Source organism: Hipposideros armiger, unplaced genomic scaffold (genome assembly GCF_001890085.2).
Source record: "Hipposideros armiger isolate ML-2016 unplaced genomic scaffold, ASM189008v1 scaffold_673, whole genome shotgun sequence".
NCBI classification, from domain to species: Eukaryota; Metazoa; Chordata; class Mammalia; order Chiroptera; family Hipposideridae; genus Hipposideros; species Hipposideros armiger.
The window spans coordinates 822,341-848,911 of NW_017732023.1; the positions used below are offsets into that span (position 1 = coordinate 822,341).

The 26,571-nt window shown below is 37.0% G+C and overlaps 1 protein-coding gene across 1 annotated transcript in view; it reads right to left on the reverse strand.

Moving 5' to 3' along the window:
- The window catches only part of LOC109372880 (thrombospondin type-1 domain-containing protein 7B), a 382,043-nt gene that overhangs the window by 333,952 nt on the left and 21,520 nt on the right, over nt 1-26,571 (reverse strand). The window contains exons 4-5 of the mRNA XM_019626386.1: nt 8,430-8,559; nt 4,904-5,007 (exon numbers count right to left, since the gene is read on the reverse strand). Of these exons, the coding sequence (XP_019481931.1) occupies nt 4,904-5,007; nt 8,430-8,559 (234 nt within the window). The remainder of the gene's footprint in view (nt 1-4,903; nt 5,008-8,429; nt 8,560-26,571) is intronic.

The following is a 26,571-nucleotide window of genomic DNA, read 5'->3' on the forward strand; positions in this document are numbered from 1 at the left end:
CACACACACACACACACACACACACACACCCGCCTTTGCACACTTCCTTTGACAAAACATGGTTCCTTCATAAGGTGTCCAGGCCAAATCACTTTGTTTGCCTTCACCCGCATACCGCTTAGGTACCATAGTGTTCTGTGAAGCACTTGACCGTATCTCCACTAACATTCCATATCATATATTGTGAATGAGGCTGCAGATGGCTCCTAGTTTACTTGAAGATGAGTTTATTGTGTGTGCTTCTTGTGTTTTGGGGCAATTGAATGAAAGAGGTCTCATGAAAGAAACATTTTGTGTTACTGTTTCATGCTTTCCTTGCTCGTTTTGAAGTAATTTTAGAGAAAAGATGGTAATAGAAACGTCTCTGCTCCACTTTCATTTATCCTACTACTTTAAAAGTGCCAATTTCCCAACAACTAAATACTAGGAATTCTCTAATGTTGGTGTCTAATTTGGGGAAAACTCAAGTAGGTCACTTGTCTAAAGGACTATCAGGCCTCCAGCTAGAATCTATTTCATTTGAAATCCAAACTAGAATTCTTCTAAAACAGGTAAAATAATTTGCCATGTATGTGATAAGATTCCACATCATTTAGCAGCAATGTCTCTGGAGAATTTACTAAATGGTTTTGTAATGAAAACCAACCATTATGATACTCTACTAGCACAGTGTCAAAGTCCAGGTCAAGATATAGAGTTAAATCGTACACCCCACAAACTTGCCATTTTTAAAGCATTTAATGCATATAGATATTGCTGATCTAGATATTTTATAACAATTTTCTAGGAGAAAGTAGGCAAAGGTCTTGTAACAAGACCATATTATTATAACAATTTTCTGACATATGGAAGTAAACTGTTCTTAGGGAGTCATCCCTTCTTGTAATTTACATGGAATCACCAACTGTATAGCTTCATAGCAGCCCTGAATCAAACAACCTTGCCAATTTATAAATGTTTTGACATGGACGTCATTTCCAAAGTGTAACTGTTATGAACTGAATTGTGCCCCCAAAAATCATATTTAAGCCCTAGCCCCAATATTATTATATTTAAAGATAATAAGGACCACCAAAAGCAGTTTTCTTTTAGCTGGCAAGTCCAGCAATAACTCATTCACTGCCTTCCTGCAGGGACATAGCAACTCTCTAGCCCTATTTCATGATTTAGTTTGTGGGTAACTTGGTCAGTCTTTTCCTTCAGCAAAATATCATACCCACCCATTACATTGATGACATTATGCTGATTGGACCTAGTGAGCAAAAAGTAGCAACTATTCTAAACATTTTGATGATAAGACATTTTCATTTGAAATATATTTGAAAAAATTCAGGGGCCTTTCACCTCAGTGAAATTTCTAAAAGTCCAGTGGTGTGGGGCATATTGAGATACCCCTTCTAAAGTGAAGGATAAGTTGTCCCATCTGCCCTGTCCTAGAACCAAAATATAGGTACAGCACCCGGTGGGCCTCTTCGGATTTTGGAGGCAACATATTCCTCATTTGGGTGTGTTACTCCCACCCATTTACTGGGTATTTCGAAAACAATTTTAAGTGGAACCCAGAATAAGAAAAGGCTCTAAAACAAGCCAAGGCTACTGTGCGCACTGCTCTGCCACTTGGGCCACAAGACCCAGTAGATCTAATGCCACTAAAGTATCAGTGGCAGATAGGGACACTGTTTGGAGACTCCACTATAGGTGAATCGTAGTGCAGGTCCTTGGGATTTTGGAACAAAGCCCTGCCATCCTCTGCAGATAATTACTCCCTTTGAGAAACAGCTTTGGGGCTGTCACTGCATCTTAGAATCTGAAAGCTTAACCATGAGCCACCAAGTTATCACATAACCCGAGTGGCCCTTCACAAATTGGGTGTTATCTGACTGACCAAGCCATAGGTAGGGTATGCAGAGTAGTACTCTATCATCAAGTATAGATAATGACGGGGCCCAAGCAGGCCCTGAAGGAACAAGTGAGTATGTGAAGGACTGGACAAATGTCCATGGTCCCGACTCCTACTACACTACCTTCTCTCTCCCAACCTGAAGGTAAGGCCTCATAGGGAGTTCCCTATGATCAGTTGACAGAAGAAGGGGAGACTCAGGCCTGGCTTAGAGATGGTTCTGCATGAAATGTAGGCATAACCTCAAAGTAGACAGATGCACCACTTCATGGACGGTATAGATGCCTGACCACTGCACTGTACGCCTGAAGCTGAATATTATTGTATGTCAACTATAATGTCAGAGGGGCAATAGGTTGGGGGAGGGGGTTATCACTTTGTGAGGGGTGAAATGTCTATTACATTGTTCTGTACACCTGAACTAAAAAAAAATAAATAAAAGTAGACAGATGCAGTACTATAGCCTCTTTCTGAGGCATCTCTGTAAGACAAAAGTGAGAGGAAATATTCCCAGCAGACAGAACTTAAAACAGTGCACTTGGCTGTTCACTTTGCCTGGGGGGAGAATTGGCCAGATTCAGGGACTGTGGCCAATGGTTTTACTAGATAGTCAGGGCCTTAAAACGAACATGATTGGAAAGTTGGTGGCAAGGAAATTTAGGGAAGAGGTATACAGGTAGACTTCTCTGGATGGGTAAAAAATGTGAACATGTTTATATCCCATGTAAATACTCACCAAAGGGTGATTTCAGCAGAGGATTTTAACAATCAGATGGATAGGATTACTTGTTCTGTGGATACCATCCAGTCTCTTTCCCCAGTTATCCCTGTCATCACCCAATGGGCTCATGTACAAAGTAGCTATGGTGGCAGGAATGGAGGCTATGGTCTCAGCAACGTGGACTTCCATTCACCAAGGTCAAACTGGGTATGTTCACCCCTGAGTGTCCAACCTTCCAGCAAGCAGGGACCAACACTGAATCCCCAATATGGCACCATTACCCACAGTGATCAGCTAGCTAGCATGGTGGCAGACTGGCCACATTGGAACACTTCCATCATAGAAGGGACAGTGTTTTGTCCTTACTGGAATACATACTTATTCTGGACATGAATTTGCTTTCCCTGGGTACAATGCTTCTGCCAGAACTACCATCTGTGGACTCACAGAATGCCTTATCCATACTCATAATATTCCACAAAGAATTGCTGCTGACCAAGGAACTCACTTTATAGCAAATGAATTGTGGCAGTGGGCCCATGATCATGGAATTTATAGGTCTTACCATGTTCCCCACTACCCTGCAGCTGGTGGCTTGATAGAATTGTAGACAGGTCTTTTTAAGACTCAGTGATGGCCAACTAGTTGGCAATAATTTGCAGAGCTGAGACAAGGTTTTCTAGAAGGCTATCTATGCTCTTATTTAGCATCCAATATACAGTGCTATTTCTCCCATAGCTATCAAAGGACAGTAATAAAAGAATTAGGAAAGATCATTTGAGCAAAGACGAGTCATTAGAGACCAAGGCCAAGATCATCCACACCCTCATACTCCAAATTATTATGTATGGATGTCAAAATTGGACAGTAAAGAAGACTGGGAAAAAATGGTTCATTTGAAATATGGTGTTGGAGGAAAGCTCTATGGACACCTTGAAAGTTCTATGGCTACCAGAAAGGCGAACAAGTGGGTCCTAGAGCAAATTAAGCCTGAAACATCACCGAAGGCAAAAACAACAAAACTGGGGGCGGCTGAGTGGCTCAGTTGGTTAAGAGCACGAGCTCTGAGCAACAGGGTCACCAATTAGATTCCCACATGGGCCAGTGAGCTGCGCCCAAGCTGAGCTGCCACTGAGCCGGTGAGAGCATGTGCTGTTAGTAGCAAGGTTGCCGGTTTGACTCCTGTATGGGATAGTGGGCTGCTCCCCCCGCAACTAAGGTTGAACATGGCACCTTGAGCTGAGCATCCATGAACTGCCAACGGGCAGCCAAATGGCTCAGTATGCATCAAGGTTGCCGGTTCAACTCCTGCATGGGATGGTGGACTACTGGGAAAAACAGAAAGCAGCAGGAAGAGAGGAAGAGGCTCTCCATGCCTCTGAATCAACGAAGCAGGGAGTTCCTGTGCTGGCTGGGATGACTGACCCCTACTAATACAATGACCTACACAATAGGAAGCGATTCAATTCTAAATAGGACTTTTAAAAGAATTATGGACACAGTATAATGCAGCTGGTCCCACAGGTCTGATTTTGCTACACACATCCCATTAGCAACAAAGTAGTCAGATTTTAAGATTAAAACACTTCTTATCAAACCGCATATCACTAGCACCTGGATTATGAATGATACTGAAAAGTGAGTAGTCTAATGAGTCTCTGTGTTTTCCAGAGATTTCAGTATGCCACACCTTGAAGAGATTGATGATAAAGGGCACTGTTACTCGGATCCAGAAGCCTATTCACAATGCCTTCTAGAAATTTTGATAGTTCTATGTGTATTATGTATAGAACATATAGCAAGGATGTGTATGTGTGTGTGTGTGTGTGTGTGTGTGCGTGCATAATATACATATATAAGTGTGTGTGTATAACAATAAGGTTTAAGTCATGAGTATTAATTAATATTAGTCAATTAATTCAGTTATCCTTTCATCCATTCAACAGATGTTAGCACAATGTACACTACTGGGTTTAAACCTGACATATCCTTCATGCCGTGGCTAATATTCAACATGCATTTGGAACACCAGCATCGAGGTATGCTAATGACAAAGAACAGATATTTGCTTACATAGCGATAGTCCCTTAGGTGCACTAGGTTATGATTAAGAGATGGCCTAATTTCAGCATTAACTGATGCCAAACTTAAACTCAAACACTGATAAATAACCTAATCTAATAATATCACAACTTATTCCAATATAAACATAATCAACAGTGTACAAAAATAACATAATTTTGTTACATTCAGATAGAAAAATTGTTTCAAAATCTCCTTACCTCTTGTTTGTACCCCTTTTCCACAGGCTTCACCCGTGCCCATTATTCCCTGCCTGACAGCCTCCGGCACTAAGATACAGGGGCTCCATTTCTGTGGCTTCCACCTGTGATTACAAAGAACAACGAACTAGAAATTTCACCATGACAAATATACAAAAGAAATACTCGAAATGGATGAATTTGAAATTCAAAAACATAAAGACAGTAACTAAAATAAAAACAGATTTGAAACCAATGTCATAAAATGGAGCTTTGGCATGCACTAGAGATATAGCTCACTCTGCCTCAGATTCATGGTTAATGCCATAACTCCGTTTTTTTCAAATGTGGACATGTTACACAGAAACCTTCGTTCATATAGCAAAGTTGCAATAAACAGCATTAGAAGCACAGGTCAAATCTAGAAGGCTTAGCTCTTTTGTGAACTTAAAACTGTTAGAAAGAAATGATATGTCCCATTGGAGCATTAGAGAGCCAAGTTTTGAACATCTGAAAATCACACTTGATTTTCTGCTTCACATTTTTTAAAAGGTGTTTCCTAGCACTTGGAAGTAACTCAAACTCAATTGGTTGTAGGGCAAAAGGCAAGCAAGAGAGGCGCAGGTATCTGTATGTGATAGTCTGTCTTAAAGAAGAGGATTAATCTGCCACTGACGAATGACCAATATTTCTATTCCTCTGAGGAAATAGTCTCTAAGGATGCCTCTGGCTTTCCTTTGTTTTTTCCTTTCTTAGGTCAGCAAAACTCTCTATTTTTATGACCCACATGACAGACTGTGGCTTGTATTCTTAAACTTGTCTCCTCAGAATGTTCCCCAAAACCTAAACCTTAAGTGAAACCACAGGTTCTGCTCCTTTGCTTAGTATGTTTTTACACTTTTTCACACAAGCCAATACCTCTGATAAGAGGTACTACTTCAAAGAATGAAACAGAAGCATGAAGTAAAATATCATTGCCCAGTCTTGCAAAATGAAAAAGTTTTAGAGATTTGTTGCACAAAAATGTACATATAATTAACACTACTGTAATATACACTTAAAAATGGTTAAGATAGTAAATGTTATGTTATATGGTTTTTTTTACCATAATAATAATAAAAGTCTTAGAAAAAGAAATAAATGTATATCAGAACATACAGTACACCTCCTTTGCTCAGGAACAGTCATTTTAAAGGACTCTCTTAGTGATGTGAACATAGCTTGTTATAGTACTTGGAGATTAGTTAGCACAACCGGCCATTAATATCATCACTCACACCTTCTTTCCCCACTTTAGACCAATTGAGTCTCAGGTTTTGTGGACAATTGGAGATAAGTGAGGCAAAAGTGGTCTTAAGGGAGAGATACAGAACCATCTTGCAAAATCAAGCAAAGTACATTACATTGTAAATGTGAAAAGAATATATCATTGACTCATTCAAGTGGCCTCCATATTGGGAAGAACTGGGGAGAAATCAGGAAGCAGTTAACTCGAAAAACCTGTCACATTTAAATAAATTACTTATTAATTTTAAGTAGTTCTAAATGTACCTTGTATACGCATAGACTCATGCAGTATAATTCCAAAACACAGAAACTGAAATGGTAAAGCATGTTAGTCCAATTTTTCAACTAGGACATGCCATTCATTCAGATCTCTTAAACATACATGGGCTTTCTGGACCAAAATGAGACCAAGAAATTCAATTGAGTTGAGTGTTCTGCATAGGCTGAAATAGGAGGAAGAAATGTTCAGGACTCTCTTGGTAAATTCCCCGTGCTGGGATGATAAACCTGGACTCAGAGAGGTTAAGTGGCATGCCCGAGATTGCCCAAGTCAGGGAAGGGCACTTGTCAGCCCTAAATCCTTGGATGTCAAGACCCCATTGCCAATTCTATAAGGATACTTGCCAATGCTGTCTTCCCTTTTCCTTACTAACTTAATGTGTTGAGAAATGTTCAACTCCACAGAAAAATTTCTATGAACACTTTGATTCTGATTTAATGTGTGAATACATCACCTTAATGGAGTCAACATGAAGAATCACAAGATAATGATAAAGGTCTACACAAACTTGCCTCCCTAACGAATCAGCGAGGGAGGAAGCAAAACCTAAATTGGGGCTGTATTATTCCAAATTCAAGGATGTTTTACTAAGGAGTGGAGAATCATGCTGATAACTTGGACATATGCTGAAGAACACATCAGTAGAAATGATACAATGATTCCATCCATACACAGCAGAACTGATTTCTGGGGAAAATGGCAGGAGGTCAATGATGGAAACTAGTTCAAACATGAGTGGCTAAATTGCAGTGCAGCAAGAGAGAAATGAGAGTGGACAAAAGAAAGGAAGAGCCCACTAACGGTTTCTAAGATTTTCTCTGATTGCAATAGCCCTGGGTTCATAAAAATGTCTAATAATATTTGATTTGGCTAATTCTTCCAATCGGCTACTATTGCTGAGAGCTCTTTTTCTGGGCTCAGAAGTTTCAATATTTACATACATGGCACAAAAGGATGACTATTGACAGTGTTTCCACCATGGCCCTGTGGCTAATGAGGAAAAACTAGTAGTCTGGGCATGTTTCCAGTGTTTATCTACATCGTCCCCAAATTGGTCATCTTATAGAAACAACAGGAGTAAAAGGATGATTAAATCAATAGTAATTTAGATTTCTTCAATGACACCCTAAACTTTATCTAGTCTGAGGAGTTTTCTTAAAAAAGAACACGTATTTTTCTGAGTAAATTAGCTCTTGAATTTCACGGCTTCTTAAGCAATCTGGGCAGACACTAGGCATTTTTGCTAAGTGCATTTTAAAGTGTGCTGATAACTTTATGCTTTTTAATACTATGGGCTTTTTCATAAATCAGTAAAGCTCAACAGTGAATTTAATCCAGATGTCCTTTAAAGCAATGTTTCAATCCAATGTTAAAAGAGTGGAAGTTTATGACTAAACACACAAACCTCAGGTATTGTTTATATAAATAATAATCACCAACCCGACAAAAAGGAACATACAGGTTACATATTAGTTGAAAAATTACTCATTGTCTTAAAAACATTATCTATTTTAAACTGTCTTTTCAAAGTAGATATTTTCTTAAAGTGTATATATTATTCAAACTAAGAACCAAAAACATTTTTGAATTAAAATACCTATTAAAGAAGTATAACTTTGATTCTTAGTTCTTGATAAAAGGCTTTAGGATGAGAACAATAGAATGAGGTATGTTGTGTGCACATGCGCATTTCAGGTAAAGACCTCATCCTGAATCTCTTTGGATCCTCATCTTGAAAATTGATTGCCTGAGTAGCAGAACTCCAGAAGCTCACTTGTATTCAATGTATGGTTGCTTCCTTTTTCCTGATAATTAGATTTTCATATTCTTTACCCCTTCAAAATATATTCCAGATAAGAGGGGGAAGCTCAGAGGTATTTGAAGGTAAACATTACCTTATCTTATTTCTCACTGAATAACCATTAATAACCATTAATTCATACTAAAGTCTAATAATTGTTCAAAAAGGTAATTCATTACCGATACATAGGGCACAATGAGATATCTTCACACTCTCGCTCTTCAAATAAGGTATCTGGGCATCCTTGGCCTCCGTTGGCTGCTTCTTGGATGACAATTCTGTATCGAGATTGTTTTATTGTGGCATTTCCTAAAGTGAAGAAAAAATAAAATTAGAGTGCCCTTTTATGTGGATGCAGAAAAATATCCAAGGTTAGGTAGCAATTCAAAACAAACAAACAAACAAAAAAACGGTGAGGTAAGATCATGTGGAAAGACTACCTGGGAAACGAGAATTAAAAGCAAAGACCAGGGGTTAACACTCAATCTTACTTCTAGAGATAGACCCTTTACACTTAATAATTGTGATTTCAAATCTGTGTTCTAATATGCTAAGGTTCTTTGCCACTGCCTTAATATGTTTGAAATTAATCTGAATTGCCTATGGCAGAAGAGTTAAACAGCATAATCTGAGAGGTCCCAGAAGCTGCCTTTCATCTCAAAACAACAGCTGGGGGTCTAGAGTTTTACTAGTAGCAAATCACTCTCTCAGGCAAGGCATTTCCCTCTCTAGGCTAATTTTTACAATGCAAACACTCATAAAAAGTGACTACATTAGTAACATATTTATGGGTATTAGTTTAGATTTCTTATTCCTCATAATCTGAGACAGTATTATGCAACTGAAATTTAGGAAAGAGGCACTAAATTGTGACCAAATATTGTTTACTTCATGGTTTTGCTAAGAAGCAGAAGTCTTAACAGGCATCTCAATAAAAAGACCGCTGATGTTCACTTTAATGCGTTGGGGCCATTTATTTTATAATTTTTTTTTTTTCATGCAGAAGCTGAACCAGCAACTTTGCTGTTAAGAGCACACGCTCTATCCACTGAGCCATCCGGGTGGCAGCTCAGCTCAAGGTGCTGAGTTCAGTCCCAGCTGCAGGTGGGCGTAGCCCATCATGTAACAGGCAATCTTGTAATTAGGAGCACGTGCTCTTACCAGTGGAGCCATCCTCCCACCTGTTGGCAGCTCAGCTCAGGCGCAGCACATTGGCCCATGTGGGAATTGAACCAGCGACCCTGTTGCTCAGAGCTGGTGCAAACTCTTAACCAACTGAGCTACTCAGCTGGCCCTATAATCTTTATATGCCTTCTGAATCAACAATTTTATCTATAGTGTTTAGCAACCGTTTCAATTACCACATGCAACATATTGCGTTAGGTATAAAGATACAAATTCTTGAACTTACAATTAAACACAAAGGGGACAGATAGATGAACAATTACTTATGAGTCATTGTAGAGTGAGAAGTGTCAAACAGTGGTGTAGTGTCAGGAGAAGAATAAAGCATAATCATTTGTGTCTCTGGAAAGGAGAGACAGCTAATGGAGGGGGCAGAATTTATTCTGGGACATGAAGGCTAAACAGGAAAAAAATGTGGAAGGCATTTCAGGCCAAGGAAATGGTTTGAGAAAATCTACTGACACACAGGGTGAATGGGATTTACAGAGAAAGATATGTAACTACAATCAGAAGGCAGATGTGTGTGCATGGCTCATGTGTGTATACATGCGGGGATTATAAAAGCTGGAGAAAAGGGGAGTGTAGCAGAAAATGGACTTACTTTGTAGGTTTGGAACAGATAATGGACCTAACCAACTATGTTAACAAGAAAAGTTTTAGAAAGCCTGTAAACTAAGTGGAGTGAAACAAAAGGGGGAGGAAAAGGAGCTTTTATTAAAATTATTTATTCTCATGGTTTTTTAAAAAATCAGCAATACAAAAAGATGAGAAGCAACTGACCTACAATCATTACCTGTCCTCCTCCCCAAACATTATGAACTATTTCTGTATTTAGTTCTTCTGTGGTTACCTGTAAATCTATAAATAATATTATGTAATTACTTTTTGATTTATTAACTTTAGACATTATCTATTAACTTTCTGCTATAATTGATGAGAATTTACACCACCTTTCAATTTTTTATAATTACATCACTATTTCTATGCATCTACTGGTTGTCTAAAGGCTCTAAATAATCCTTTTTTTTTTCAGTCCCATTGCTCACTCCTGTCTTTCATCAGACCAGCCACCGATGTTCTAAAGAATCTTCCTGGGTAGATGGCTTCCTCATCTACTGCCACCCACATTCCTAGTAAGTTAGGTCATGGCTTGTGTGATATCATCAGTTTCTCTACTCTTCAGTCTTTGTTCATTTTAAGTCTTCCATAAATGAGTTTGGATCACTCATCCACTGATAGTCCTCTTCTTTTTGAAAAGGAATTGGACTTTTAAAATTAATTTCTATCATTTTGATGAGATTAAAGGAAGGAAAAGAGACCAACATATTTGTACATTTCATGACCTTGAACTGCAAGTTAAGGACAGATATGGAAACTTTTCCATCTGCTCCCTTTCTGCAGCCTCCTTCAAGGCGCTCTGTACCATGGGGGCTGACCACAGAAGGAGTGTATCAGTGGTCCCCTTGACCATTGGCTTCTGGCTGGTCCCCTTGACCATTGGCTAACAGGGGATGGGACACACAATGGAACGAAGAAAGGTGGCAAGAGGAGAGAGAGAAATCAGGTTATTTATTCCACCAGCTTTCATCATCTGGATCACCTCAAGTTGGTTCCGCACTGTATTAAAAGCCACAGTTTCTATGGAATGACATTTTCCTACAGCTACTTTGTCTGAGCTCTACTAACTGCTGCTTCCTCTATCAGCTTTCAGGATCCCGGCTGTCACTAGCCCAGGTACTTTGAGTTTACATGAATTCTGCCCACCGCTTTGTAAATAATCCATTAAACCTTTTCCAGTTTCCCCATGTGAGTGAGCCAAATTTTTTCCTGTCAGGAAATGCTTATAAAGTCAAAGGAGAGATGTTACTAAGTATTTCACAGAGAGGAATCCCATAATTGGTTCCTTCTGAAATGTAGTTAAAGCTCAGTAAGGGATATAGTAAAAGAAAATTAAAAAGAAAATGTAATTAAAACAACAGTTGTGCATAATAATATTAAAGCTATCTTCATTTGGGTGGGGACAATTTTTGTTAACTAATTACGCTTTTAGGAAAAAAGTCTCTACTGTCAGCTAATTTCAATTACAATATGGTTACTCTGAAAATTATTGTTTACCTTTAGGTTGTGCACATGAGTGTGTGTGTGTGTGTGTGTGTGTGTGTGTGTGTGTGTGTGTCTCCAAGTGTTATCTGAAGAGACAGGAAATGAAGATTAAAGACAACAACAAAAAAATAAAGCAGGTGGCTTTACCTCACACTGAGATAGGAGAACATGACCAATGCCTGTTCCTTCAATTACCTGCACATGCACACACGCACACCATACACAAAAACACAGTGCACACTCACACACAGAGCTTTCTGCCTTATGGTATAATTCTAGGTCAAATAATTCAAAGTTTGGGGAAAATATTTACATTGATTATCATGCCCTACAGATATTCATGTGAAGGTTGAGAAGGGGAAGACTGTGGCTTTGCAGGTGGAAAACATCTGCATTACATACATATGTAAAATGTGTAGAAGTTTCCAGAAATTATTATCTTAATCTACATCAGCTCCACTTCTGGGCATTTTGCATATGATATTTCATTTTATTATTACAACACTGTATGAGGTTGGCATTATTAGTATTATTGTTATACACATTTTACAGGTAAGAAAACAAAGGGAGGAAGAGATAATTTGCAGTCACCTAGCTAGGATTAAAACTGCAGCTAAACAGACATCAAAACCCATGATATTTTTCATAAAAGAAACTTCATAGTATGATGAAGAGAAAGAGTGGAACATTCCAGGAAGTGGTCCATATCACAGGGCCTCTGTTATTCCCAAGGGATACCTCTTCCTTTCTAATAAACTCGTCAATAGCAGCACCCTGTTCGCAGAAAACTTCAAGTGTCAATAAAACAGTATCTGTGAGGCTTTGTGAATGATGCTTCCACCCTCACTAGTCCTATGACAAAATGACAAAATTAAAGTGCCTGTTTACAAACATAAACTGCTCCAGCACGATTATGGCTAATAAACAACTAGTGTAAATTCAATTTTGACTTATATGTATTTTATCATTACTAAGTCATCAGGAACAATTACATTTGTTATTAATCATACTCAAAAGAAGTAACCCTTCAAAAAAATGGCACCTTAAAGATCAAAAACTATGTTTAATAAGAAATATATGCATGGGCTACAAACATGGGGGAACATTTACAGATTCTTTTTCCTGGAAAGATGGTAGCAGGGCGGAGAAAATCAGTATGTATAAAGTACATCTGGGTGACTCAGGGCCAGGTGAGCTGGATTTATCACACTGCACTGAAGAATCATGAGTGTTAAGCCCAGGTGCCACATTTTTTTTTTTATAATGATTTGAAGTAAAGAATTGACCCCCTAAGTTTCCAATTGGTTTGAAATGTGAGAGTCTGGGAAAATCAAGAAGTGCATGTAGAGAACGGTGAACCTGAGCACGGCTGACAGGAGAGGTGGGGTTGGCGATGACACCAGGAGATGTACAAAGCAGATGCACGATGGATATGTATCAGCAATGCGTGGTGCTTATGCCGACACGGATCTGCAGAATTCTGATGACAGATTTTAAAAATATATGATCTGTCTGCCTTTACCTTGTTTCTCAAATATCTCCATTAGTAACAGATCTGATAGATCTCGATGACTCATCCTGCTTTGTGACACCAATAATCTTTGAGGCTTATTGCCTTGGACCCTTGGTTCTCACCTGGTACTCTCTGTCCTCCTCTTCCAGGTCACCATTAAACAAAGAAAACTACAAATCTACTGATGAGTCCCCTCTAACTGACCTTGAAGCAAAATGATGGCCCCAGTGATATTTAAAATTCATATCACATAAACAATCACACAATAAATATTTCCCAGGGTTGTTATAACCCTAGTGTGTGTTAGACCTCAGGCAGTTCCTTTAATCATGCTAAACCTTGGCTTCCTTGGCTGTAAAACAGGGCAAATGAAAGTTTCTATTTCACATGATGGTTGTAAGAATTAAATGAGATTTAATTCTTGCATATAAAGCAGGTACAGGTTGCTGGGTGTGAGGGTCTTGTCTAGTATAATATGAGTTAAGGAGCGAAGGTGAGAAGAAAGATTTTTTAAAATAGTAGAAGAAAATCTTCAACAGTTGAGGCTGTTTCTAATCAAAAGAAAAACTAATCTTGTATTCAGTGCTAGGTCAATCCATGTTCTCAGCATCTAGGAGACCATGAGTGGCTTAAAAATCATCCCATGGTCCTGGTAAATTAAACTACAATTGCAAAGCAATTAGGACCAACAATCTCCTCATATCATTGGAGAGGAATGGATATGTGATCAAACCTCCTGTTTGCTCAGAAAGTCCTCGTTAATGCCTGTTATCCTGGCTTAAATAGAAATAGCTCATCCACTCACTTTCAGAAGTGCCTAATTTGTATGAAAAATTATATGATCCCTCAGAAAAAGCCCATCGCCCCATGTGAACATAACAAACATGCACGTTATGTTTCTCACTACAGCATCAAGTTGCATTTCATATGTGTAGAAAAGGTAGACTACACTACTGTTCTTAAAATTATCTATTCATTTGGATTACTGGAGCTTTTTATTGCTTACTACATAATTCTGCTTAAGACAGCAGTTCATGCATCCAGAGAAAACTGTTGTGTGTCCCAAGCACATGAATCATTAAATTAAAAATTAAAAGGAAAGAAAGTATAGGGCTTACCTCCAAATAATCAGCTGGAGCTACTTTATATATGTTGTTATGAGAGAAACATCACAAATAGATGCTATGTAACTAAAGAGAACGGTTGTTTACTCAAAGAGAAGCATGCATTTGAGGAGCAAACAACCGTCAAAACTTCCAACTGTTCATTAAGAAGTCTGTTTCTAAGTCAATTCTTCAGAGACAGAGGTCACAGTATGAAGTTAGGCAGCCCAAGTTTCTTTAATATTAAACCCCCTAAAAAGTAGTTTTCTCTACTGACTAATTTTACACAAGAAATACCCCATTTCAAGTTAATTTACAACCATTATTGAGATTCAAACAGAGTTGATTTACTTTCAAGAAAAGGTACGAAATCAGGTTCACCACGAGCCCGGTTATCTCCCACTTAAATTTGGAAAAACAGATACTATGACTCTGAGTTCTCAGAGGGAAGCACTTACCACATACAGTGTTGTCATTGTTGATAAATATTTATCAGGTGTCTCCTCATGTAGGAGAAGCACCTAGGTGCTGTGTGTTATACTGAAACGTATATGCATTATTAAATCTCCCAGTGAAGCAGAAGTGAAACTGAATGGATGGATCATTCTGTAGAAGTCCTCCATAGTTTTATAAGCATCCAGAAATTATAATACGAACTTTATTATACAAATGCTGTCAATCCTGTACTCTCTCTTGGTTCAAGGAGAAATGGAGGGCTTAAGTGGTAAAAAATGTAATGCCCTAGAAGAGCTATTGAGTAGGAAGTTTTCATATACTTCCTATTTATCTTGATGTTCCATAGAGTAGGCACATCAAGAGCAGTCTCCTCCCCAACAATTCCCTCCCAGCCTAGACCGCTAAATACTTCAAAATGAACACTGAGCCTATCTATATACACATTAAATGAAACAAAATTGCAAAACTTTTCTGCTAATCTTACTAGGAATATTGAAAATAAGCTCTAGGATAGCCACATATATTTTTTTCATTTTCAAATGTTGCTGACAAAAATGTATTCTATCTTCTTAAATTTTCATAATCATCATTCACTTTGCAACAGAGGCCAAATTCAATGACTCTGGCAACAGACAAGACCTTCAGGGCTCTGATTTCTAATCCCAGCTCATTACGGTATTGCTATATGACCTTGGGCAATGCACTTAACCTTTCTGAGCTTCAATTTTCTTGCTTGTCCTATATGGGTAATGTGTGGAGCCAACTCACAGAACAGCTGTTAGGAATGCCTAATTAAATGGGATTTAAAGCATTTTGCAAATATAATATATGTAACTAGCCATTGAACTTAAAATTTCTTATATGCAAGTCTTTAACATAGATTTCAGAAGGAATAACTCATGCTTATATCTGCATAAACTGTCTAGGATGACAGTCCAGGAAAATAAACATTTTCTTTCTATGGTAGGCATCACACACTCCCCAAAACCCATGCAGTAATTCTAATTTCTAGGGAGTATCTCCAATTTCTACTACTTCCTGTCTTCAACCATTGCTACTCTTAAAAACATCCCCAGTTTGGAGAGCTAACCTTACCAGACAGGGATATCTTTGAGCCTGGACCTTCCTGTCTCTAAATGACACAACTGAAGTCACCCATAGCTAATCTTGCTGTCTACTCAACCCACGTGGAACTTAACCATGGTTGTGTATTAGAATCTCAAAGGATGCTTTTAAAGACTCCTAATGCCTCCCAACCCAAAACATTTAAATCAGAATGTCTGGTGGGTGAGGCTCAAGCACTGGTTTAAAACTCTCCAGGGCAGAGGACCACAGATTTAGCCATTTAAAGCTATTATAGCATCTCTTATTCATCCAATATGTAAAACAGGAAAAAGACTAGGTGGCATGCTTAACCAAGCAATAGAAAACAAATGAGCACTAGCTAAATCATTACTGCTCTCAACACATTTAAAAAATGCAAACTGCCCTCTAGCTAAGCACAACCTAATGGGTATAATTGGGAATATACTATAAACGAGGAGGGTTAACAACACAAATTATAATGACAAATTGCACTTGTCTTTTCGTCTCGCCAATATGTGTGAAATGACTGGCATTTATTTCCCCTCCCCATACTGATCCCTTTTCATTTTTGCAGATGAAACGTCTCATGGCTGCCTGCTACTGGGCTCCCTAATGTGTTGCACTCCATCAGCATCAAGACTGAAATATACTACAACAGCACATTACACTGTATATAAACAGGTTTTGGAGGGCACAGATGTCATCTAGGATATAAGCTCAAGATGTTATCATCATTACTGGGCATGGATATATACTAAACTACATATTAGAAAGATACTTTTAAATAATCCATGTTGCCATAACCTATTAATGCTTTGTAGCCTCATAGGCATAAAAGGATGCTTATTCCTACCTAGCATCGTGCTGACAGCTGGAGGACAGAAGTGCTTGCAGGTCAAACTTATGTGTCATAGCACAGTGAGGGCACAACTCAGGCATACACAGCTAGGAACTTCAGATCTTCCATTTTTCTTACAGGATAGCACCTGACCATTTGCTGTACGGAGATGACCATGTTCTAAACGCTCCACAACTCACTATGGCTCAACCACATAAATCTTGGTTTTTGCAACTTGTTGCAAGCTCCCTTCCAAAATACGTCCACATGTAAAAACTGGTTTTTCTGAATACAAGTGCAGGGAATCACTCAGACATTAGTGACACTTTTGTTTTGGGGATGGTGGTAAGATAAGTTGAAGCAAAATAGCTCTGTGAAGCCAAGCCAATTAAAATAAAGCTTTCATTTTTAACTATAAATTTTAGCACAATGTAGACAAAGACTTTTAATTATCCCTTTTCTGCAAGAAGTACATGTTATTGCTTGTCCTGCTGTCCTCATTATTTTGCAGCATCAACATAAGTCACTGACTTTTGAAATTCCTTTTATGGCTTAGTGTTGATGTAATAACATGTCTTCTTAGAATCAGTCATTCTGGAATCCTAGGTCAGTGAACTTGGACAGATTACTTATTTTCTAGTGCCTCAAAGGGAAATAAAATAATTACAATACTTTTTTGGATCTTTAAAGAAGACCAAATATATATATATATATATATATATATATATATATATATATATATATATATATATATATATANATATATATATATATATATATATATATATATATATATATATATATATATATATATATATATATATAGTGAGAGAGAGAGACAGAGACAGAGAGAGAGACAGAGAGACAGAGAGAGAGACAGAGAGAGAGAGAGAGAGAGAGAGAGAGAGAACCAAAATAATGTATACACATTTTAAGAAAGGAAAAAACTATATTAAAATTATGATACTCAATATATACCAATATACAGATACATATATAATATAAATGTATATATAACATAAAAAAGAACAATGCAACATAAAGTAGTTAGTTCAAGGTTTGGTTTAGCATCTGGTTAGTATGTAAAATTATTAGTTGGTAGACATGTTAGTGTGGGGTATGAGTTAAGTATATCTTCTCTCCCTCTTTATCTAGATAACCCTTATGCTTCCTTTGAGATAGAACAGAGGGCCACATCTTCCAAAAAGTCTCTCTCAGCCCACCCTTAGACAAGCAGCCCTCTTCTCATGCTTCATGTCTTTACAAATGTCTCTACATTGCATTCTGTTGTCTTCTTGTCTCTCTCTGCCTCCAAACAGTAAGCATCTCTAGGTCTTATTATAGTGCATAAAACCTAGTAGGCAAACAATAAATGATTGTTGAGTAAATTAAAAGGTTGTATGAGTGAAAGTCATGATTAGATGAACATGATTAGATGAGCCTTCTACAAAATATACAGAGGGTACCCCAAAAAAATGAACACATATTTTAAGAAAGGAAAAAAAAACTATTAAAATTGTAATACTCAATATATACCAATAACAAAAGATGAATACAAGTCACCTTTAAATTCTGCAATTACAAGAGGTGCTCAAAGTCCAGACACTTCTGATTACAGTGAATACTGCTTGATAATAACATCTCTTAAAATATGTATACATTTTTTTGGCATCCCCAGTATTTTTTTTCTTGAATGGAAACTTGGAGACATTAGTTTCTACCGATGAGGCAGAGTACATCATTGAAGAAACTACTGGCACAGAGAAACTATAATACCAGAGAAGTTAGTTTTTTAATTCAATTTAAAATATATATCTTTTTAATTTTGGAAATTTTGAAACATATCAAATGACTCCAATGTATCCATCCATTAGTATCAATAATTATATGGCCAATCTTGTTTCATCTACAGTACTACTCATTCACACACCCAAATATTTCAAAGAACATTCAGACATTATATCATTTAATCTGTAAATACTTCAGAATAGATTTATAAATGATAAGTGCTCTTTTTAAAACATAACCTTGGGAACGCTATCATACCTTGAAATAGTAATACCAATTATCCTAGAATATTTATAAATACCCAACTGTCCTTGGGTTGTACGTGGTTTATATGTCCTATAGGTTCTTCTTCCTATTCTTTCTTTTTTTTTTTTCTAAGATTTTTATTGGGGAATTGGGGGAATGGGAACAGACAAGTTGCTGTCCTTTTGTTCTTCAGTCTAGTTGTGGAGGACATTGCTTCACTGGCCCAAGTTGGCACCATCATTGTGCTCTTCCCAGGCGAGGCACATCAGTTGCTGGCTTCTGGATAGCTGCTCACAGTGGCTGCTGGCCGCTCATGCTGGCTGCTGGCTACACACGGTAGCCCATGGCAACCCACTGCCACAGGGGCTGCAGCCTACGCCGTCGCCGGTGACAGCCCTGCTCCAGGTTGAGCTGTTGTTCAGCATCTTAGCTGTAGAGGGCAGTGTCACTGGCCCTCATATGTGGGATCCGAACCGGGGCCCTCTGGCATCCCAAGCCAGTTCTTAACCATCCTGCCACTCGGCCGGCCCCTCCCTTTTCTTTTTGTTTCCTTTGCAATTCTCTTTGAAATTCTTTTAAAATATTTTTTAAATTTATGGACAAAAAAAGTAGGAAGTTAAGAGAAATTTTTGGAATACTGGCCTTTGGGAAAATCTCTCCACTGCTGATGGGGAGGCCTGGCTTTTAATGGATGGCAAATTAGGAAATAAGAGACAAAGCCTGGACCAGAGCATCAGGCAGGAATTCATTTGTGAAACCTCCTACACACAAACACACACCCTGAATCCTTTGGTGTGTGGGCTATGAAAAATTCTACTCTGACAGAGAGAAAAAGTGGGAGTGCTTGTGTGTCTTGGCTTTCACCTAGGATCACGGGGGGAAAAAAGAAGAAGAAGAAAGGAAGAAGAAGAAGAAGAAGAAGAAGAAGAAGAAGAAGAAGAAGAAGAAGAAGAAGAAGAAGAAGAAGAGGAAGAGGAAGAGGAAGAGGAAGAGGAAGAGGAAGAGGAAGAGGAAGAGGAAGAGGAAGAGGAAGAAGAAAGAAAAAAGTCACCCAGAGACTTCCTAACCAAATGCCTTTATTAATTCATATATGTGAAGCTAAAATTCCCACCACTCTATATGAAAGAAAAAAACCCAAGACATAAGGTGTTTTGGATTGTTCTGGTAAAAGAATAATGAAATCTTCCAAGGAGGAGACGCTGTTCTAGAAATTGAGAACAAAACAAATAAAAAAATCATTATTCCTATCCTCATGGACTTTACATTCTAGTAGAGGGATAAAGACAATTGAAAAACAAACGTCAAATATTTAGTGTTTCATTTGGGATTTAAATGGTGTGCAAAAAAATATGTAGAAGGGAATACAAGGGAATGTGAGTGTGTGTGTGTGTGTGTGTGTGTGTGTGTGTGTGTGTGTGTGTGTGTGTGTTGTGGGGGAAGGCGAACGGTTATCTTAAAATTCAAAAGCCTCAATGAGCAGGGCATATTTGAGCAAGAACATGAAAGAGGTTGGGGGTGGGCAGTCATCTATATAATATCTAGGGGGAAAGAAATCTAGGCAGAGTGAATACTTTGTACAAAGGCCCAGAGTCAAATTCTAGAAAGAGCAAGGGAGACAAGAGTGGCTGGATCATTGGGAACATTAGGGTGCAGAAGGAAGACAGAAAAGGAGGTCAACATTTCCACATGGAAAAGGAAATTGGATTCTGATTGAATATAACACATAAAAAATAATTTTTAAAGACATATGTAAAATTTTCTGAAGAAACAGGTAATATATTTATGTCTTTGGGATAGGGAAAAATATCTGAAAAGGCAAAACTAAAAATCAAAAAATAAATTATAGGTGTTTTTTTGCCTTTGTAGTTCTGTCTGTCATTTTAGTTTAGTGGTACTCTATGATTTTTTTTTCTTTGTTTCCCCTTCTTTTTATGTTATGTGTCTCAGTTCTGGGTTTTTTTTTTAGTGGATACCATTAAGTTTACATAAAAGAAAACTTCATATATACACTAATCCTTTTTCTTCAGCATGCATTTTATCTCCATTCCTCTTTGCAAATTCAGACCTTCAACCCCTCCCATTTTCTGTTATTGTTATTGTTATTGTTATTGTTATTGTTATTCCTATTCATTGAGCTACTAAAAAAGATAAAAATGGCTGAAGGAAATCCTCATATATTGTTAACCACCCTAAATGTAAACTGCCAGAACTCACCAATAAAAAGTCACATAGTAGCAGATTTGATAAAAAAAACAAAACTGAACCATATGCTGTCTTCAAGAGATACATTTCAACTGCAAGGGAAAACATAGACTCAAAGTGAGAGTGGAAAATGATACGCCAAGCAAATGGCTTCCAGAGAAAAACAGGTGTATCCATATTTATAACTGATAAAACAGACTTCATGATAAAAAAAGTAACAAGAAACAAAGATAGACATTTATAATGATAAAGGGGACAGACAATACACCAAGACATAATACTCATCAACATATATGCTCCCAATCAGAGAGCACCAAAATATAGAAAGCAACTACTAACAGCACTAAAGAAAGAAAGTGGCAAAAACACAAGTATAGTAGGGGACCTAAATACCCCATTGACATTCATGAATAGATCATCTAAACAGAAAATCAATAATCAAATACCAGCCTTAAATGACACAATAGACCAACTGGACATAATTGATATTTATAGAGCCTTTCATTTTTCTTTTCTAGGGCACACAGAACATTCTCTAGGATAGACTATATGTTGGGACACAAAACTAGCCTTAGCAAATTTAAGAAGACTGAAATCATACCAAGCATATTTTCCAACTACAATGCTTTGAAATACTTTAAAATTGGAGAACAACTGCAAAAAGAAGGTGGAAATACACACAAATACATAGAGATTAAACATGCTACTAAAGAATGACTGAAAAAATAAAAACAGAAAGAAAAAATAAAAGGAGAAATGAAAAGATATAGAGACAAATGAGAATGAAAATATATCATATAAAAATTATTAGGATAATGTGAAAGCAGTATTAGGAGGGAAATTTATATCATTACAGACCTATCTCAAGAAACAAGAAAAATCCCAAATAAACCTAATATTATATCTTAAAGAACTAGAAAAAGAAGAACAAATGAAACCCAAAGTCAGCACAAGGCAGAAAAAAAAATTAGAGCAGATTTAAATGAATTAGAGAACAAAAACCCAACAGAAAAAAATAATGCAACAAAACCTCATTCTTTGAAAAGATTAATAAAATTGACAATCCCCTAAGGGGGTTGTCTCACTAAGATAAAAAGAGAAAAATCACAAATAAACAAAATCAGAAATGAAAGAGAAGTTATGTTGGATACTGCAAAAATACAAAGGATCATATAAGAATACTATGAAAGACTATATGACACCAAATTCAATAACCTAGAAACAATAGGCAAGTTCCTAGAAATATACAAGGCTGAATCACCAAGAACTGGAAAATCTAAACAGACAGATCAATAGTAAGAAAATTGAAACAATCATCCAAAACCTCACCAAAACCAAATGTCCAGGACCAGATGAGTTCACTAGTGAATTCTACCAAACATTCAAAGATAATTTAATATCTGTCCTCCTCAAACTCTTCCAAAAAATTTAAGAAGAGGCAATACTTCCTAACCCATTTTATGAGGACAATATTACCCTGTTATGAAAAAATTGGTAAGAATAACACAAAAAGAGAAAAGCACAGACCAATATCTCTGATGAATACAGATGCAAAAATCCTAAACAAAATACTAGCAATTCGAATACAACGATACATTAAAAATATCATACATCATGATCAAGTCAGGTTCATTCCAGGGGCACAAGGATGGTTCAATGTATACAAATCAACCAAATGTGATATAGCACATAAACAAAATAAAGGATAAAAATTTTATGGTAATATCAATCGATTCATAAAAAGCATTTGACAAGATACAGCATCCATTTATGATAAAAACACTTAATAAAATGGGTATAGAAGGAAAGTACCTCAACATAATCAGGCCATATATGACAAACCCTTAGCTAATATCATACTTAATGGTGAAAAACTGAAAGCTTTTTCTCTAATATCAGGAAGAAGACAGGGATGCCCGCTCTCACCACTGTTATTCGACATAGTACTGGAAGTAGTAGCCAGAGCAGTCAGGCAAGAGGAACAAATGAAAGCCATCCAAATCAGAAATAAAAAAAAAAGATAAATCGATACTTTTTGCAAATGACCAGATACTTACTATAGAAAATCTTAAAAACTCCACCAAAAAAATGTGTTTTTTATTAGAAATAAACAAATGCAGGAAAGTTGCAGGATACAAAATCAATGAACAAAAATTAATTGCATTCCTATATACTAACAATGAAATTTCAGAAAAAGAAATGAAAAAATATTCATTTCACAATTACAACAAAAATAATAAAATACCTAAGAATAAACTTAACAAAGGATGTGAAGGACCTATACACTGAAAATTATAAGAGATTATTATAAGAAATTGAAGAAGACACAAAGAAATGGAAAGATATTCCATGTTTATAGATTTGAAGAATCAACATAGTTAAAATGGCCATATTACCCAAAGCAATATATATATATATATATAATGCAATCCCCATCAAAATTCCAATGGCATTTTTTTAAAGAAATAGAACAAAAAAATAATCAAATTTGTATGGAATCACAAAAGACCCTGAATAGCCAAAGTAATTGTGAGAAAAAGAACAAGGCTAGAAGCACACATCCCTTGACTTCAAATTATACTACAAAGTGACAATAATTAAAACAGCATGGAATTGCAGAAAAATAAAACATACAGACAAATGGAATAGACTTGAGAAGACAGAAATAAACATATAAATATATATATAATTTTCAACAAAGGAGCCAAAAACATACTATGGAGAAAAGAAAGCCTCTTCAATATATAGTTCTGGGAAAATTGAAAAATGCTGTACAAAAGAATGAAACTAGACTGCTATCTGTCACCACATAATAAATTAAATCAAAATGGATCAAAGACCTAAACATAAGACCTGAAACAATAAATTGCATAGAAGAAAGCATAGTTGTGAAACCTACAGAGCTTGGGTTCAGAGAGGATTTTATAAATTCGACCACAAAGGTAAGGGAAGTAAAATAAAAAATAAAAATAAAAAAGAATGGGACTGCATAAAACTAAAAAGCTTCTGCACAGCAAAAGAAACCATCAACAAAACTAAGGGGCAACCAATCAAATGGGAAAATATATTTGCAAACAACACTTTCAATAAGGGGCTGTATCCAAAATGTATAACAAACTCATACAACTCAAGAACAACAACAACAACAAAATAAACAATTCAATTTAAAATTCGGCAGAGGACCTGAACAGACACTTCTCCCAAGAAGACATACAAATGGCCAATGGATACATAAAAAAATGCTCAACTTCATTAGCTATTAAGGAAATGAAAATCAAAACCAAAATGAGATGCCACCTCATACCTGTTAGAATGGCTATTATCAACAAGACAAGTAATAACAAGTTTTGGAGAGGATGTGGGGAAAAGGAACCCTCACATACTGCAGGTAGAAATGTAAATTTGGTGAAGCCACTATGGAAAACAAAATGGAGGTTTCTCAAAAAGTTAAGACTAGAATTACCATGACTCAGAAATCCCTCTCTTGGGTATCTACCCAAAAAATTTGAAAACATTTATCTGTAAAGATATATGTGCCCCTGTGTTCATTGCAGCATTGTTCAGGTCACCAAGACATGGAAACAACCAAAGTGTCCTTTGATAGATGATTGGATAAGAAGATGTAATACATATACACAATGGAATACTACTCTGCCGTAAGAAAAGATGAAATACTGCTATTTGTGACACCATGGATTTATCTTGAGATTATCTTGCTAAGTGAAATAAGACAGAAAAAGTGGAGAGCCACATGACTTCACTCATGTGGGATATAAATCTGGAAGCAACAAACAAACAAGACAAACAAACAAACACTCATAGAGAGATAACAATTTAGTGGTTACTGGAGGGTAAGCGGGGAAGTGAGGAGGTAGAAGAGGTAAAGGGGTCAAATATATGGTGATGGAGAGACATTTGACTGAGTGGTGAACAGACAATGCAATATATAAAAGATGTATTATGGAATTGTATACCTGAAACCTACATAATTTTATTGACCAATGTCACCCCAATAAATTTAATAAAAAATAAATACAAATAAAATAAACTATTCATAAATTCAATTACATTAAAATTAAGGACTTTTGCTCATCAACGACAAATCTCATCCTGAATGGTAATATTTTTACTGCATGGAACCAAGCAAAGTTCACTCTTCAGAATATAATCTCCAAAAGAATAAGAAAACTGACCCAAGCAGTTACCACATTTCATCTACTGGCCAAGTGCTTTATAGGGATTAACCCACTTAATTCTCATAACAGTCCTAAAACACAGTTAACTCTTGTCATTCCCATTTTGCAGGTCAGAGAATGGAGGCACAGAGAGGTTTTGTACCTTCTCCAAGTAAGTGCCAGTAGTGGTAGAGAGGTCTTGGAACTCAAGCAGTTTGTGTCTAGTGTATGTGTTCTTACTCTGCAGTCCATCACCCTACCTTACCCTGTTCCTAATCTCTCTGATCCTTGAATGTTCTCAGCCCAGTGCAGGAAGAATTGCAATCCAGTAATCAGGGTTAATGTGTTAGTCAGTAGCTACGGTAACTGTTCCCAGGGATCAAAACTGAAAGTCAGTGAGGATACTGGTGCCTAGAAAAAGCCAATAAGGATGAGGGCCATTGTCATGGGCATATGCTCTGTGCTGGCATACAGAGCCCCAGATTCAGTGGGGCTCTTGGTTTTCATGCTCTGCTGAAGCCATCTTGAAATTCTTAATAATTTTTACTAAGGTACCCCATGTTTTCTTTTTGCACTGGGCTCTGAAAATGATGTTGCTGGTCCCGATAAGAACAGATGGTCATGTGGAAAATGAGTGAGATCCTCTTGGACTTTGGACTCATTTTTTTCTCCTTGGAAACACACACTCAGAGAGGTGAGAAGGAAAAGTTTGCTCAGTCCTGGAGTTCTGACAGTTATTTACTGGTTTTGTTTTTTGTTTTTTCTTTAGTACTTAAGTCCCTGGAGCACAAGAGAGGGCTTATGTAATCATCCAGTTATAAGAACTCCATAGGATGGGTGAAGAACCCAGTACACACCAGGTCATGAAGGCATGCTATTAAACAATGTTGAGTTATAATAATTTATATGCTTATCTACGATTCATTTTTTTTTTAATTCAAGAAAACAGATTCTCCTCATTACTTGCTCAGATAATTGAACAGCATCATAATTTTCTCACTTGTCTAATGCTGTGTAACCTCATTATTTTTGGTACTATCTTGTCTAAAACACAAATCTGATTTTATCACACCCATGCTTAAAATTTAAATTGTCTATCAGAATTCCAGATAATGTCCAAACTTGTTAGAATAGCATAAGTCTCTTCATGAGCTGACTGCTGCCTATTTCTCTATTTCTTATCACTCCCCCATATGCATTATGCATCCCAAGAGTCACAAGCTGCCTGCAGTTCATTTAATTAAAATGTACTCTCACACTGTGAAGCATATGCACACACATGCCTTATACTACCTGTAAGATACTTCTCCCCCATGTTTACCTGGAAACCCTTGATGGACCAAACCTCACCTCCTCTGACAACTTAGCTAGATCCAGACCCCCGCCTCTGTGGCTGCACAATACCCTGTGCTCATTCCTGTTATAGAAAAAAAATATATATATATGTATATACACTCGACTCTCCTGTGAAAAAAATCCTATGTTTAAAGTAACCTTGTTGTGTTCACCTTGATGTGATTAGCAGTTGATACAAAACTTGGTGTTGTCTTAATAAGCCCTAAATAAGGGATGTACTGAATTAGTGACACATTCATCCATTGTCATTCACTCAACAAATATTTAGGC